Source organism: Phascolarctos cinereus, unplaced genomic scaffold (genome assembly GCF_003287225.1).
Source record: "Phascolarctos cinereus isolate Bilbo 61053 unplaced genomic scaffold, phaCin_HiC Scaffold_2;HRSCAF=192, whole genome shotgun sequence".
In the NCBI taxonomy this organism is placed as follows: domain Eukaryota; kingdom Metazoa; phylum Chordata; class Mammalia; order Diprotodontia; family Phascolarctidae; genus Phascolarctos; species Phascolarctos cinereus.
Window position 1 is genome coordinate 32,644,358 of NW_027555625.1, and position 17,634 is coordinate 32,661,991.

The window sequence follows — 17,634 nt, forward strand, 5'->3', positions numbered from 1 at the left end:
GCCAAGGAAGATATGTCATTAATAATATACTTTTTTCCTTAACGACGTAACAATCTCTAAAGCAATAAATGAGAAATAGCAATGGCTTACTAGAATAATACTTTTTTGAAATCTTGCTCAAACATAGTTTTAATACTCATGGGTTTTGAACCAGTGCCAATATGGAGCAGTGTTCTGTCACCCAATCTTTTGCCAGATGGAACACTGGGAGGTCTGAGAAGGCTTTCTGAAGAACATGGCAGCTAGGTGGCACAGTGGATAGAGTGCTGAGCCTGGAGTTAAGAAGAGCTGATTTCAAATCCTTCCTTGGACATTTAGTATCTCTATGACTCTATGAGTCACTTAACCTCAGTTTCCTCAACTGTAAAATGGGGATACTAATAGTATGTACCTCCCAGGGTTGTTGTTAGGATCAAATGAGATGACGTTTGTAAAGCACTTAGGACAGTGCTTGGCATGTAGTAAGTGCTATATAAACATTATTATTAATGTGAATTTGGAACATAGTTTTTTAAAGAGGAGAGTATGCATGATAGGGCAGAGAGAAGCCAAGAGGGACTTTTCAGATAAATTAGGCAAGTCATAAGTACAGAGGTCCTGGGGTGGAATTGTAGGCTGTATGTGCCTGTAGCTGATAGATCTTCTGTGGTTATAAAAACTGTTCAATTCAACTTAATATTTTCATGTGAATAAAAGATGGATGTCATCCATTTAACACACTTAATGATTTTGGTTAAGACCACTGTGTTGATGAGCAATTGATAGATGTTATTCATTTGATGTCTTTGGATTCATAAACAGAAGAATAGGGGATGGAAACTGGATTACTGATTTCATTGGTATGGAACCCCCCAACGTGGGACTTCCCCCTAACCAATGCAGGTTGATAACGTTCTCTGCAACTTAGAGCTGCAGTCTTGAAGAGCTGACTCGGGGCACTGAGGGGTGTAGTAACTTACTTGGAGTCACACAGTCAGTGTATGTCGGGGGTGAGACTTGAACTCAAGTCTTCCTGGCTTCAAAGCCAAGAAGGCTTCCCTCTCCATTATGCCAGAAAAATGCTGATTTTTAATGGCATTGCATTTATTTTCTTGTGTTCACTAAGCTCACAGGCTCATAAAACGTGTGTCATGATCCTTATTTTTATGTGTTTGTTTAATCTTAAGGAAGCCATACATACTGCATTTGAAACTGCTAACATCTACGCAGCTACTTTTGAAAAGTTCCAGTTGTTTTATAGGGAAAATGAAAGTCTCGATTTAGTCGCTCTGCAAAAAGAGGAACCTGGTAAGTTTCCTTATTAGTCTTACTAGTTAGCTGACCAGTTCTTAAGGCACTTCAGCTTGTCAGGACCTGCTCCTGTAGACTCTGAGAGCCCAGGGTCTCCTCTCTCACAATGAGGCACTGGGGAATTTAAGTGGAGCATAGGTCACCTCTTCCTTTGAAGCATCATTTTTGGACTATCGGTCACGGCTGGAGAAATAACCTGATATCAGGGCACTAGTGAAATTGGATTGGCTGTTTCCAGGGCAGTTAGGAACTGAGAGACGGGGATGCTGACTTGGCCTTTGAGGTTCAACTACTATCACTTGTCTCCCAGATCCCCAGTCCCCCCAAATAAAACTGTTGTAAGTATGGAGTACTCTGGCTCACAGTAATGAACCAGGTCATGAAAGTGATGGGAAAGAAGCTTGGGAGTGGAGCAATGACAAATGCTGAAAGGCTTACAGGGCATTTTAGAGAAGCAATCAGTCATTACCAGGTGTCAAAGTGAAGCCCAGTGAGAACAGAAACCCTTGATTTATTAGTTGTTATTCGGTCCTTTCAATCTTGTCCAATTCTTTGTGACCCCATTTGGGGTTTTCTTGGCAAAGATGCTGGAGTGGTTTGCCATTTCTTTCTCCAGCTCATTTTACAGCCAAGGAAACTGAGGCAAATAGGATTAAATGGCTTGCCCAGGGTCACCCAGCTAGTGTCTGAAGCTGGATTTAAACTCAGGTCTTCCTGACTCCAGGCCCAGTGCTCTGTGCACAATGGCGCTACCTAGCTGGCCCGAGCTTGGTAGAGGAACCAAAAAGTCAGTCCCCTAGAGCAGTGGTCTCCAAGCGGTTGATTGTTCACTCTTATCATTAAAAAAAAACAATTAATTTTTAAAAATTGAGCACACCCTCCTAATATATTCATCCTTCATTTATTTATAAAATATACACAGGTTTTACTGCACTAATATATTATATATATATTATAAAAACAAGTCCCAAATTTTAAAAGAATAGGAAAGATGCAATAAATATTTAAGATATTTTATTTACACAAATCCTTTTTGCTCCCAATAGAATATAATCAGTATTTATTAATTATTCATATTATTTTAATGAAAGCCATGTGATCAAATGTGCTTCATTGCTTTTGAAAACCTTGGCTTACAGTGGATTGACTGTAAAACCTATTCTAAGACCGGTACATTTTGATACTCATAGCTGAAGGAGATACCACACAAAAATGCATGTGACCAAACGGAAGTGCATCACTGGCAGTGTTTATTGAATTACGATATTCACTCTTCAGTTCTGCCACCAATTATGCAATGGTATTTGTCAAAATTCAGCTAGTAGGGGGCAGCTGGGTGGCGCAGTGGATAGAGCACCGGCCTTGAAGTCAGGAGGACCTGAGTTCAAATCCTGCCTCAGACCAAACACTTGACACTTGCTAGCTGTGTGACCCTGGGCAAGTCACTTAACCCCAATTGCCTAAAAATGTAAAAAAAAAGTAACAAAATTCAGCTAGTAAATTCCATCCTCCCTGATATTAGAGAGTGAGGAGTAATTGGGGTTCCAGATCTGGTAACTGTTCTGGTCAGTCATCAAGCGTTTATTAAGCCCTTACTATGTGTAGGGCATAGTGCTACACGCTGGGGATACAAAGACAAAACAAACAACAAACAAAAACCAGTCCCTTCCATCAAGGAGCTGCCATTCTAACAGAGGAGACAAGATGCATTCTACTACATACATACAAATAGATATCCAAGATGAATGGGAGGTAACCTCAGAAGTCACTAGCAGGGGTAGCGGCAGGGTAGGTGGCAAGATGGCAGGGTTGGTGATCATTTCCTTGTGGCAAATGACTTTCTTTATTTGCTTTTAAATTCTCCTACAGGAAGGGGGCATAGTTGGAAGTTTGGGAGCAGGGCTGCAGAGCTAAGAGTTCTAAACTTTGGTATTTGAACACCTTGCCCTTTGGCAGGAGTAGCTACTGCTACAGTGGGTGTAGAAGAAGAGAGGACAGGGACGGGCAGGGGCTTTGAGGCTGGGCTCAAGCAGGAAAGGACTGTAGAGAAGCATGTAGAGAAGAGTTCAACATGGCACTGTTAGAATGAAGGCATGCAGGGAAAAGGCCGGCAGTGGCTATAGCTCTTAACTGTTCTCCCCTGAGGAGCACACACCACTACCCCCTCACTTTGGACATTACTGGCCTAGAAGGAAATGGCAGTCAGGTAGAACAGTAGAATGGCTATCTGGACCCTTCCTCAGAGATTTACTAGTTGTATGATCCTCGGCAAATCATTTAATTTCTCTCAGACTCAATTTCCCTATCTGTAAAATGGAAATAATTGCACCACCTAATTCATAGGGTTGTTGTGAGTCTTCAATGAGATAAACTGTGTAAAGCGCTTTGCAAACATTAAAGTTCGATACTGTAAGTGGAATAGTCTTATGGGCCCTCCATTTTGGAGGCATCTCTGTTTCTCTAGACTATGCCACCAGGCCTTAGCAGCCTCCTCACTGTGTTCCTGCAGGCCCCTTCTCCCATGGCTGAATGAATGATTCCCCAGACCTTGGGCCCTAAAGCAGCCATCCCTTGGCTCTCCAGACTCCTCCACCATGGCCTTGTGGGGGTTCCCCTGCCTTTCAGCTCCCTTGTGTGGCCTGTCTTCCCTGCTTAGAATGGAAGCTCTTTGGCAGCACGAGCTGTGGCTCTCTTTGCTTGTAATTGGTGCTTAGCAAAGTCCCTGGCACCCAGTAAGCACTTCATAAATGTTTGTTGCCCGACTGTCTCTGAGTTGATAGGCCAAAGAGCAGATCTGAAAGTAAAAGAATCATCGCTGCAAGTTACATCTCAGCAGGGGGCCAAAAGGGATCACAATGGATCGTGCCATAGTCAGGGGCAAATGGAGTTGCTTACAGATCCTGTTGGTGCAAATAGCCACCACTGCCCCTAAAGGAGCACCCCCCGGCTGGTCCTGGGGTTATCCTGATGCAGTTTGAGTGAGATTCAGAATTCCTAGGTACAGCATGAGGTAGGAGGAGCAGCAGACAGAGCACGGAGTCAACAAGCAAGCCAGCGTTACTGAGGAGATTCCCCAAAGAAGGGCGGTTGGGGGTGACCGAACACATGCACAGTGGGCCGGGTCAAGGGGAATCAAGACCAGCAAAATTTTTGAGGGTTTTTTATAGGATTTTTACCTGGGTCAAAAAGGACCAGACATTGAGGGGAAGGGAGGGGCTTCTGGACAGCGTTTGGGAATGGTGCTGATTCATTGATGGGTGGGAATACCTGGGAATTTGCAACTAGTAGACTTTCAAACTTTTCAAAAGGAAAGGAGCTTTGGGCCTTTAGCATAGGGCTTACTTCAGGTGAGTGACTCAGGGGATCTGAACCTTTCCTCTAGCTTCTTCCTTTATTGGGGTAGGCTAAGGCAATTACACGGACTGGGCTCTAACACAATCGAATTAAGAAAAGATGGTAGATACTGGGACAAGGGAACCACTATACTGAACCTCTGTATTTCTACACATGTAAAATTAAATGTGTTCTATTTTTTTAAAAAATTACATCTTTTGTTTTCTTTTATTATCTTTACTTCCAAACATATCCCTTCCTCCTGCTTCCCATACAGTCATTTCTTATAACAAGGAATATTTAAAAAGAGAGGAAAAAATCCTTCAGCAAAACTAACCAATACAACACCTGAGTTTGAAAGTATATGCAACCTAGCCATAGCCAATGCTGATCTAAAACTGTACTATAAAGAAGCAATCATCAGAACTAGTTGGTACTGGCTAAGAAATAAAGTGGTAGATCAGTGGAATAGGTTGGGTACACAAGATATTGTAGTCAATGACTATAGTAATCTACTGTCCAATAAACCCAAAGACTCCGGCTTCTGGGATAAGAACTCAGTATTTGACAAAAACTGCTGGGAAAATAATGTAGCAGAAACTAGGCATAGTCAACATTTTATGACATATAAGGTATACCATAAGGTCAAAATGTACATAAAGGGCAAGGAATAGTTTACCTGTCAGATCTATGGAGGACAGAAAAATTTATGACTAAATGAGAGATAGAGAAGATTAAGAAATGCAAAATGGATAATTTGGATTACATTAAATTAAAAAGGTTTTGCATAAACAGAAACAATGCAACCAAGATTAGAAGGAAAACAGAAAGTTGGGAAACAATTTTTACAGCCAGTGTCTCTAATAAAGGCCTCATTTCTAAAATATATAGAGAACTGAGTCAAATTTATAAGAATGCAAGTCATTCACCAATTAATAAATGGGCAAAGAATATGAACAGGCAATTTTCAGAGCAGCTATCTATAGTCAAGTTAAAAAATGCTCTGAATCACTATTGATTACAGAAATGCAAATTAAAACAACTCTGAGCTACCACATTACACCTATCAGATTGGCTAATATGACAAAACAGGAAAATGATAAATGTTGGAGATGTGGGAAAATTAGAACACTAATGAGTTGTTGGTGGAGTTGTGAACTGATCCGAGCATTCTGCCCAAAGGGCTATAAAACTGTGCATACCCTTTGATTTAGCAATAGCATTGCTAGGTCTGTATCCCAAAGAGATCATAAAAAAGGGAAAAGGACACACACGTATAAAAATATTTATAGCAGCTCTTGTTGTGGTGGCAAAGGATTGGAAATTGAGGGGATACCCATCAATTGGGGAATGGCTGAACAAACCGTGGCATATAAATATAATTGAATACTATTGTTTTTTAAGAAATGATGAGCAGATGAATTTCAGAAAAACCTGGAAAGACTTACATGAACTGATGCTGAGTGAAGTGAGCAGAACCAGGAGAAGGTTGTACACAGAAACAGTCACGTTGTGTGATGACTAACTTTGATAGACTTAGCTCTTCTCAGCAATGCAAGGATCTAAGACAATTCCAAAAGACTCATGATGGAAAATGCTATCCACATTCAGAGAAAGAACTGGGACTCTAAATGTAGATTGAAGCATACTAGTTTCTCTCTTTTTTTCTTTCTTGTGGTTTTTCCCTTTTGTTCTGATTCTTCTTTCACAACATGACTAATGTGGAAATATGTTTAATATGCTTGTACATGTATAGCCTATATCAGATTGCAAACCATCTTGAAGGGGAAGAGGTGAGGAAGGGAGAAAAATTTAGAATTCAAAATCTTATAAAAGTGAATGTTGAAAACTAAAAATAAATAAGTAAAAAAACTAAGAAAAGAAAAAATATGCAATGTACCGCATCCATTGTCCCCACCCCTGAAAAAAGGGAGGGAGGGAGGTGAATTTTCTAATTTCATCTTTGGGGCTCGACTTTGTCATTATGATTACACATTGTTCACTTTCATTTTTGTGTGTATTCTTTCCATTTACATTGTTGTGGCCATTGTGCACATTATTCTCCTGGTTATGCATTGGTTCATTTAAGTGTTTCCATACTATTGTGAATTCTTCATCTTCATCATTTTGTGTTTCAGTAATATTTCTTTAATTTCATGTAAGGCAACTTTTTTAGCCATTCCCCAATCTATTTTGTTTCCAGTTCTTTGCTACTACACAGATTGTAGCTATGGATATTTTCCTGTATAGGTGATATTTCTTTCTGTCTTTGAAAATGATAGCATATATCTAGCAATAGCATCTAGGGGTCAAAGTGTATAGAAATTTTAGTTACTTTTTTAGGATAATTCCAAATTGTTTCCCAGAATGGATGAATCATTTTATAGCTCCACAAATAGTTTGTTAGTATGCCTATCTTTTCACATCCCCTCCAACACTGACTATAACAATTGAATTATTGCTAAATATCTAAGCATAGACACTAAAATGTAGCATAATCTATGTATGAAATTAATCCATGATGGGTGAATATTTAAATTCTTGAAACTCTAACACATTGCTTATGTAATAAATTATTTTATATAGGTGTTTGCTTCTTTGCTGAACAGCTAGAAAAATATCATAGAGAACACAAGGATGCCTTAGGTCTAAGGCCTACCAGAAATACAGGATTATTGCTTATTGACACAAAAAAAATGAAACAGAAACTAATTCCATCACCAATGCGTTGCTTGGAAGTAAGTAAGCAGAAAATGGTGTAGCCTCTATTCTTGTCTGAAAGTCACATATTGCAATAACATGAGCTCCTGAGCAGTATTTTGTTTCTAGTATTGACAGTGCTTTACTATTAGCACCAGACTATTAGCATTCCTTCTTGTCAAAATAAATTCTTCAGTTCTTCCTTTCTGTTCCCAATTTTAGGGAAGGATTGATCCAAAACCCTATTTTACAAGGTTTAGAATTATTATCCCAGACTTTTCCCCCTCTATATGAGCCCCCTCTCTCAATCCTCTCCCCACCTCCCATGAAGTCATCACACTCCAGGAATGTTTGGGTGCTCTAGGTGTGGGTCTTCTATGGGTACCATTTGGACTCACATGGCCTGCATCCCCAGGAATTCCAATTGGTTCCAAGATGTGCAGGAACATTTAAGGATGGTGAGATCATGCCTCCTCTGGCATGAAATCATGCTTAGCAGTGTGACCTTGGGCAAATTAATGTGGCCTCAAAGCGAGCATATTGGACTTCATTATCTGGAAGTTTCTCCCATTCCTAAAATTCTGTGATTTTATCCTCTTCCCTCTAATTTCTTATATATAAAGGAACCCCTTGCAAAGATCTCAGAATTCAGTCAGCCCACCTGGGAGCACTCCACAAAGTCACCCACCTGAACCACACTACTGGTGCCAGTCACAGTACTAGAGGCTAGGGATACAGCAACAAGGCCAAAAATGGTCACTGCGCTCAAGGAGCGCATAGTCTGACACTCAAGATTAATCTAAAACATACAGCAAAAAAAAGTAGAATTTCAAGATTTTCATTTGATGTTTTTGCTTTCTTAGGTCATAAACACCATGCTAACTCTCCAAAGCAAGAAAAATGTAGATGCTATTATCTCTGAGGCCCAAGATGCAGAGTACAAACTTGAGTTTGTCCCAACGGCAACTGTAGAATATGTCAACAGCTTGATCTTCCTTGATGAAATACAGGACAGGGTGAGTGCTGAATCTAAGATAAATGAAGGACCATATCCTGCGGCTGAAGAAACTACTGTGGGGAAACAATTGTTTCTTTGTGTTTGTTATGAAAGTGTCTTGAATACTCTTACCCAACATAAATTTAGAGAACATATGTGACCTTGGGTCACAGTCTTCCAACAAAGCTTTGAACAGCAGTAATGGCATGGACATCTGTGTGTTTGTGGGTGTATATGCATGTCCATACATGCACACGTGTGTATGTGTGTATACATACACATGTATATGTGTATACATATAAACACACATATGCATATATTAACATACACGTGTTACTCTCTCTTATCTGTAACTCATGCTTTTCCATCACGAAATGAGCATTTATTCCCACTGCCACCATCTTAGTAAAGGCTCTTATACCTAGATTCCTGAAACAGCCACCTGAATATTCTCTGCTTGCTCTGGTGCCTTCCTTACTCTGCTGCATAATTAATTACAGCTAATAATAATAGCTAACATGTCTCTGTATAACACTTTAAGGCTTTCAAAGTGCTTTATGTATCGTATCTCATTTGGTCCTCACAATAACCCAATGAGGTGTAGGTGCCATCATTATCACTATTTTACGGGTGAGGAAACTAAGGCTGTGAATGTAAGTGCCTTGCCTGTGCCCGCACAGCTGGTAGGTATCTAAATTGGGACTTGAAGTCAGGTCTTCCTGACTCCATATCCAGTGCTTTGGTCTTTTTTATACGTCAATTTTATTACATCATTCCTGTACTCAAAACTCTGGGTTTCCATGATACTGCTTTCCCTCAGTTTTTCTCCTAACCATCTGATTGTGACTTCTCCATATCCTTTGTTAGATTTAAATCTATGTCATGCCCACTAACGTTGGGTGTCTTCCAAGACTCTGTCCTGGGCCCTGTTCCCTTTTTTCTCTACACTCTCCCACAGAGTGATCTTATTAATTCCATAGGCTCAATTACCATCTGATTAAAAAATCTATAATTCCAGTCCTAGTCTCAGTTGGAAGCTTCAATACCAACTGACTATTGGACATTTTGAACTAAGTATCTCATAGGCATGTAGAAGCTCAGCATATTCTGAACAGAATTTCATACCTTTCCCCCCAGCTCTCCCTTCTCCTGAGCTTTCCCATTGCTGTTGAAGACACACAGATTCTCAATTTCTGTGCCATTCTTGAATTCTCACTCTTGCTCACCTGATATATTTAATCTGTTGGCAACCTTGTCATTTTTACCTTCACAGTATTTCTCTTCTAAGTCCTCTTATCTCCAGTTACACTTTTAAAAAAAAAATTCTTATTTATTTACTTATTGCAAGGCAATTGGGGTTAAGTGACTTGCCTAGGGCCACACAGCTAATAAGCATCAAGTATCTGGTCTGAGACTGGATTTAAACTCAGGTCCTCCTGACTCCAAGGCCAGAACTCTATCCACTATGCCACCTACCTGGCCCTTCCAGTTACACGTTTTTAAAATTTTTGAATTTAAACACCAAAAAAAAGAACATTTCTATACACGCGGCAGAACATAAACACAGAAATCTATACAAGACAGCAATTTTCTACTTCACATTCCTTTTTTAAAAGTAAAATAAGTTCTACATGTTACTTTCAAAACTATCCTGCTTTTCTGTGCTTCTTTCTGGACTTCCTTATCTTCTGTGAATTTTGAAGAATGTTACAATGGCCCCTTCGGTTTTTTTAAGTCTCGCTATTGCTACTCTCCTCACCCCTCCCCTCCCACCCCCCCCAATTTAAAAACCAAGAGAAAATAAGGGGTGAGAACCCTTGTAACAAATAAGTATAGCCAGACAAAATGGATCCTCATGGTAGCCATGACTGGAAAAGTAAATCTCCTTCTTCCCCTTCTGTCCATCTCCTTTCTGTCAGCAGGCAGGTCACATGCTTTCTCATTGGTCCTCTGAAGACATGATTGGTCATTGCAAAGATCAGAGTTCTTTACTCTTTCACAGTTGTTTTTTCTTCACAGTGTTGCTTTCTCAGAATGAATTTTATTCCTGTCTATGGAAGGTCGTACTGCCCCAAGAGTCCCATATTGTGCAGTAAGAAACTATAGAAGAGATTTCAGAGAATCTTAGGCCGTATGAACTTAAACTTTGGAGTCTTCAGTACCAGAACTTTAACACCTTTTATAGGAACCTCAGTCTTTTTTCAGAGTAAACACTGCAAATATCTATTATCCATTTGAAATTTGAATGCAAACAGTAGGAAATTCAATGTAAAATGTGGTCGATGCATCAACACATCATGAATTTAAGGAGATGCTTAATGGTGCAAATTTAATATGATATATCATGATAAAAATATTAGCTAGCATTCATATAGAACTTTAAGGTTTGCAATGTTTCACAAATGTCACACTTCATCAGTTTCTGCTGTATATTATTTTTCTGGATGTCTTATGGAAGAAAAAGCATCTTTTTAAGGATAATTGGGATATGATTTCCACTATAATTCTAGTTTTATGGAATATAAGCTATTTGACAATCTATCATTTCAGATCTAAATCATAGAATCTCAGGGTGGGAAGGGGACTTAAAGACCATTTCTTCACCCTAACCATCAGTACATGTAAAATGTGCATTTCTGCTTTAAGGAAAATTGTCTTCTATATAAATTGACATTCATCTTCATCTATGTTCAATAGTGATCCCCCTAGAAACTCTGTGTTATGTGTGTGTGTGTGTGTGTGTGTGTGTGTGTGTGTATACACATGAGTCAGGTGTAAATAGGATTACCTAGTTTTCTCCAATGGTCAACTCTAACAGTCAGTCAAGAAGCATTTATTAAGTGCTTATGATATACTAGGCATATGCTACATACCAGAAATACTACTACAAGAAAAAAGAAAGTCCCTACCCTCAAGAAGCTTACTTTTTTTTTGAAAGGGAGGGAAAAGAAAGAAAAAAAATGTTTATTTTTCATAGTGAGGAAGAAAACTATAGGCCTGTACTATTAGAAGGGCCTTTGAGAATGAAAAAAAGCACATTTTATCACGTCCTTTCACATTAACAATATTACAAAATCTTGAAAGGCAGGTAGGGTCAGTATCATTATTATTTTATAAATAAGGAAACTGAGGCTTAGAGCAATTTCTCCAACATCACATGTTAAGTTAGTGGTCGAGCCAAAAAGGAAGGAAACAAGCATTTATTAAGCACCTACTATGACCAGATGCTGTGTTAAGTGCTTTACAAATACCTCACTTTATCTTCACAACAACCCTGGGATCTTCTAACGCCTAGTTTCCTCTACACTCTAATGGCTTTCAATTATATTCAGATAATTATTATCTCATTTAACCCACAAGCCTGCTGGGCTTTTTCTTAGGAAGATATGACATAATCTAAGCAAAGAATGCAGCATCAGATGAGATGGGCAGTTAAGAGATTGAGTTTCTATTCCTGTTTCTGAACCCGACAGATTTCTAAGCCCCGAGACTCTCTGTGCCTCTGTTTCCCTCAGGGTAGCATGGAGATGAACATATCTACCCTAAACTTACCTCACCAGGTAGTTGTAAGTAATGTCCATAAAGTAATTTCACCAAGGAGTTTACTTTCTAATGGAAAAAGACAACCCATGATAATGAGCTGAGAAGGGGAGAAGAGTCAGGAGTAGAGCTGGGAGAATAGTGAAGAATGGCTGGCCTCTGTGTGTCCTCAAAATGTCCTGGAAGGAATACGTAACACGTTTTTTGGTTTTTGTTTTTAGCTTGTTTCTTATAGTTGTTGGCCAGAACTATGTAGGGCAATAAAGCACTTGAATAAAAATATGTTCTGGAAGGAATGCAGCAATGGGAAGAGAAGGCACTGGAGTGGAGGGTTCTTTCAGGATGAGAAAGAAGGCCTCATCTGAGATTGTTATTTTGGCAATAAACAATAGAACACTTGGCATATTGATCCCAATGAATAAATAGGCAGTTTTTCTCAGATGAGAGAGAGTGGTTTAATGGATCCATAGACCAATATCCCCACCTTTCCCTGGACAGCCAGGTGGGCACATAAATCCCTATGTTGTGCTAATACATGACAACAAGACATACGAAGGACATGATGGTGAATGGAAACAGACTAGATTCCAGATGTGTAACTAACGCTAAGACAATGCTATAAAACAGACTATAGAAGCTAATTGTTAAACAGTTTATGCACATATTTGAAGCTATGGAAAAGGACATTTGCTACAAGATGAAACGAGGGAAGAATAGGTGTGCCATCTTTCATCCCAGGCAAACATTCACCAAATCACTTCTTGACCACCTGATGTGAGTAATGTTTATCTCTGGTCTGAGTGTGTGACTTAACTCCTAAATGTCTTGAAATACCCTGCAAACATTAAGGCATGCTGTGCAGACCAGAGCAGATCTGTGTGTGAAAGGAGGAGAGAGACAGAGAGACAGAGACAGAGAGAGACAGAGGAGAGATGGGAGAGAGAGAAGAAGGAGAGGAAGAGGGAGAGAAGGAGAAGAAGAGGAAGAGGGAGAGGAGAGGGAGAGAGTGGGAGAAAGAGGAAGAGGGAAAGAGAAGGAAGGAGACAGAAACAGAGAGACAGAAAGAGACTAAGAAAAAGAGACAGAGAGAGTGACAAAGACAGACAGAGACAGAGGGAGAGGAGGGAGCAAAGGAGAGGGAGAGGGAGTGGAGAGGGGGAGAGAGAGAGGGAGAAGAAGAGACACAAAGAGACAGAGAGAGAGAGTGAGAGAGAAAGAGAGAGAGAGAGAGAGAGAGAGAGAGAGAGAGAGAGAGAGAGCAGCGACAGAGTGACAAAGACAGAGACAAAGAGAAATGAAATTGTCACCGACAGAGTGACAAAGACAGAGACAAAGAGAAATGAAATTGTCACGGTTGCAAAGAAGAGTGTTGACAATGGATCTTTTTATCACTAGTGAAGAACTAATAGAAGAGGAAAAAACCCTTTATTTGGTTCCATTAACGTAACAGTTATAGTCATTTGTGTGAGCTATTTCTCACTATAGTATAATAGAAAGGGCACAGGACTGAGAGTCAAAAACTTTTCCTCTGTCACTAATGTTCATTGTGACATTGGTCAAGTTACTCCCCCTCTTGGACTCTGTTTCCTCCTTTGTAAAAACCAAGGGCTTGGATGTCCAACTCAAATAGGAACAGAATCCACTGAACCATACGTAAGGTGCCTGTGGGCTGCATGTTAACTTAGAAAACCACACATTAACATTATCTATGTTCTAGTATGTTTTTATTTATTTGGTTAAATATTTCCCAATTACTTTTTAATCTGCTTTGGGCCACACTAAGGAGTGTTGTGGGGTCTCTTATTTAACTCCTCTGGGCTGGGTGATTTCTAGAGTTTCTCTCCTGGCTTTACAGTTCTAGGTTCTTTGTTCTGGTTTCCGTGCAGTGCAGTGATGATTATGCCTATATGATTACATCTGTGAAATGGACTTTGTTACTGTATATTTTATTTACTTATAACAGTAACTCTCATCTCCTATGCCCAGGCTTGAGAGGATGTTATTTTTGTAACATAGAGGTCCACAGATGATTTGACAGAACTGTAAGACACATTAATAGTGATTCATTCCAAAAAGTTGGGAGTTTCCTATATCAAATGCTCTCGCCTTTAGATCGAAAGTCTTGAAGATGAAGCTGACACCATTGCTAAAATGTATAAGCTCATCGAACAGTATCAAGTTCCTACACCCCCTGAAGATTTTGCCATGTTTGCCACCATGAAGCCATCAATTGCTGCCGTCCGAAATGCCATCGATAAGTCAGTAGGTGAAAGAGACACCAGCATTAAATTGTTCTGTCAACATTTGGACAAGGATGTTGACGAGCTAAATAATGAAGTGAATGAAGTAAAGCTCCGAGCCCAGGTATTTAAAAACCCTTTCTTCGTCTGTTGTTTGGGAAATTGGTGCCACCACGTGGAATCAAAGCATTTACAATCATACCTTGTAACTCTCGGTATATATTGGCTCAACCAACATTAGTCTCCTTATTTCACTTGGGAAAAAAAGGATTATTCTTCAGGAAGTGTCTTGAGAATTTATCCATGCAAAGTGTTTTGTGTAACAGTATAGATACCATAACTTGGACTTTTAGTATTGAAAGTACACCTGAATCTCACCACAACTATTGAATGAATTTCCCACCACTCCTTGTAAAACAAAATTTGTATACTGAATTATATTTTCCCATAGACTTTGATTAGCATCATATTTTATATGTTAGATAAGTTTCCAGTCATCTTCAAGATGCAACTTTGATTTCCTTTCTTTCTTTTTAAAAAAAAAAGGTTTTAGTTGACTGGAATTAATTGTATTGTGGAAGGGTGATTTCTGGGGGCATTGAGGATGTAATTTAGAATGTTTACAAATTTTGATGGTGAAGCTTGGGCTTACTAATTTCTTTGTCTTTTATTTACATAGCCACTAATATGAATGTGTGTATTGGGTTGCCATTCAAAGTCTTTCTTTTTGAAAAACAGGAATAATCACTGAGAACTACTTTCCTGAGATTTTAGAGTTAGCAAATCATAAAATCTTTGGGTTGGGCCTTAGAGATCAACAAATCTAGAAATTTGCCTGGTTTATGAGGAGAAAAGTTGGGGAAGAGAATAAGCATTTACATAGTACCTACTATGTGCCCCAAACCTGTGCTTAGCACTCTACAAATATTATCTCATTTTATTGGAAAACATGGCTGCCTCATCACACCTCAATAGAAATTATTTTTCTCTATTGGATCTCTGTACAATTAGGTCATCTGCAGTGGATTTCCTGGATGAGCCCCTATAATTTGGCATCTGGGTCACCCCCTCTTTTCTACATGGGGTCCCAGAAAAGCTAAGATCCTGTGGATTCCAGATACTATGTGGATCAACATCTAAACTCAAAACTGTAACTCATGAGCTCCTACCAATTTGTTTATTTTTATTGGTCAGCCAAATATGCAATTAATTTAAAGCAAAAAAAGTTATTTAACAGCATAGTAAGTAAATTAGCAACAGAACATTTCTCCTATAAACCTGAAATATGCCATCTCAGAAATATACATACTTTTAGTAGAAAAATGGACATACTTCAGGAACATGTATGAAGGGACACATAGAAGGAACTCGTATGTGTCCAGGGAGAATAAATAGATGAATGCATGGAGAAGAAATGTATACAGCCAATGTATGTGTGTACAGGAGGCACACCTATAGGGAAACTAGGTCAAAGGCCATATGAGGAAAAGGACAACTAATGGCCCTGATCCCATAGGGCCACTGATGTTTTCTGCTTATGTCAGTAGTAGTACTCTTACTGGGCCTATTCCATGCTAGTCTCACATGGCAGATAGTCTCTGCCAGGAGGTGTTGGGGTCATAGTCACCGCTAGGCAGTGTTCCCTTGGTCCAATAATTGCTGCCAGCTGTGATTCAATGCGGCAGCATGTGGTTGTGGAGTTTCTCTGCTTCCAGCTTCTGGCTTCAGTTAGAATCCTCATCTGAGGAAGAATGGAGAACACATCTGTACACCATCTCTCTCTTTTTTTTTTATTAGAGTCCACATAAAGCCTTGAGTTTCTTAAGCTATTTAGAGAGACAGCCCTTCACATACACAGTACCAAATAGGAAGTAAAAAAAAAAATCCTACATCATGAGGGAGAAATCTGTCAATTCCCAGAAACTAGAAGGTGAATTTGTGTCCTCAGAAGGAAAATCTTCCTCTCTTTTAGATCACAGAACAACCAGTACTCTAAGTAGCACCAACAGGCTTTTAATTGTGTTTGAAATTCCTCCTGTGGTTCTCCAGAGTGAGGTCTTTGTCCCATGTCACTTTTTGACTTAAGTTTAGAAAGTTCTTGTGCCTCCTACTTGATTTCTTTTTTTTTTTTAATTTTACTTTTAGGCAATTGGGGTTAAGTGACTTGCCCAGGGTCACCAGCTAGTGTCAAGTGTTTGGTCTGAGGCTGGATTTGAACTGAGGTCCTCCTGACTTCAGGGCCCGTGCTCTATCCACTGCGCCACCTAGCTGCCCCTCCTACTTGATTTCTTAATTGTGTGCAGCCCCCCAGACAAAGGGTGGGAATTCTGCAAAAGGAAAATACACAAGAGTGATGTGGGTCTGGGGTTTTTATTAACTCCAAAAGTCTCTGGTCTTGCATACAAATGAAAGCAAAGAGGGAAAGATGGAACAGAAATCCTAAGTGGAAGCTCAGTGCGGTCTTCCTCTCACCTTAATCCTTGGTTCCAAAGTCCTGTCTTTATTAGATAACAAGGACCCCAGGCTTTGTTATGTCCTACATATTTCCAAAAGACTCATTATTCACTGCTAACGAATGTTTTATTTTGTTTTGCTTTTCACAGGATCCACAGATTTTGGACATTGCAGCTGACCAAACAAAAATAAAAGTGCTTTTACATGAATTACAGCTGACTCTGGATGACCTCCAGAAACGTGCTTTCCAGTACAAATCCTACCAGAAAAACTTTAAGGTGACGACGTTTGTAAATGTATTTTTTCAAAATTATAAAGCTCCTTCTCTTGGCATTGAAGGTCCACCACAGTCTAAGTGTATTCCACCTTTCATTTCCTACTGCTCCCCTTTACAAAGTCCGTGTTCTAGCCAGACTGGACTACCAGTCCTTTCTCCATCTTGTCCAACCTTCTACTACTTCCATGCATTTGTACAACCATTCCTCTGTGCCTAAAACAGATTCTCTCCCCACCTTTATTGGTTGAAATCATTCTCTTTCTTGGAGATCCAACTCAGATTCTGTCTCTTTCCTGAATTTCAATTCAATCTTCAGTTGAATTCAGTAAGCATTCACACATACATTGTGGTTTATTAGGCATCAGGGACGTAAAAACAAAAGCAGTCCCTGCCTTCAAGGAGCTTACAGTCTGCTTGGTGGACACAACATGTCCATCGATAAGTAAATAAAGAATGCACACAAAATAAAGGCACTGCAACTTTGGTTGAAGTAAAGCACTAACCATAGAGAGATATCAAGAAAGGCAATTGCTTAAGCCTTGAAGGGCATTAGAGAATCCAAGAAGTGAAGGAGAGGAATGAGAGCATTCTGGGTAGTGGGGAGCCTACTCCAAGCCAAGGAGGCCATAGTGGAAGGCATGCAAAAGAAACCATGAGGAGGCCATATTGGCTGGAATATGGGGAGGGAGGGGTACATGGAGAGAGATGCAAAATGATTCCTCAAAGAGAGGTTAAAGTTAGATTACAAAAGTTATCGTATTTTATCTAAAAGGCAAAAGGGAATCATGATTCTTGAGCAGGGG

The 17,634-nt window shown here is 39.6% G+C and overlaps 1 protein-coding gene across 1 annotated transcript in view; it reads left to right on the forward strand.

The window, feature by feature from the left end:
- The window catches only part of DNAH6 (dynein axonemal heavy chain 6), a 250,339-nt gene that overhangs the window by 35,651 nt on the left and 197,054 nt on the right, over positions 1 to 17,634 (forward strand). The window contains exons 15-19 of the mRNA XM_078149111.1: positions 1,167 to 1,287; positions 7,210 to 7,361; positions 8,187 to 8,339; positions 13,973 to 14,224; positions 16,704 to 16,832. Of these exons, the coding sequence (XP_078005237.1) occupies positions 1,167 to 1,287; positions 7,210 to 7,361; positions 8,187 to 8,339; positions 13,973 to 14,224; positions 16,704 to 16,832 (807 nt within the window). The remainder of the gene's footprint in view (positions 1 to 1,166; positions 1,288 to 7,209; positions 7,362 to 8,186; positions 8,340 to 13,972; positions 14,225 to 16,703; positions 16,833 to 17,634) is intronic.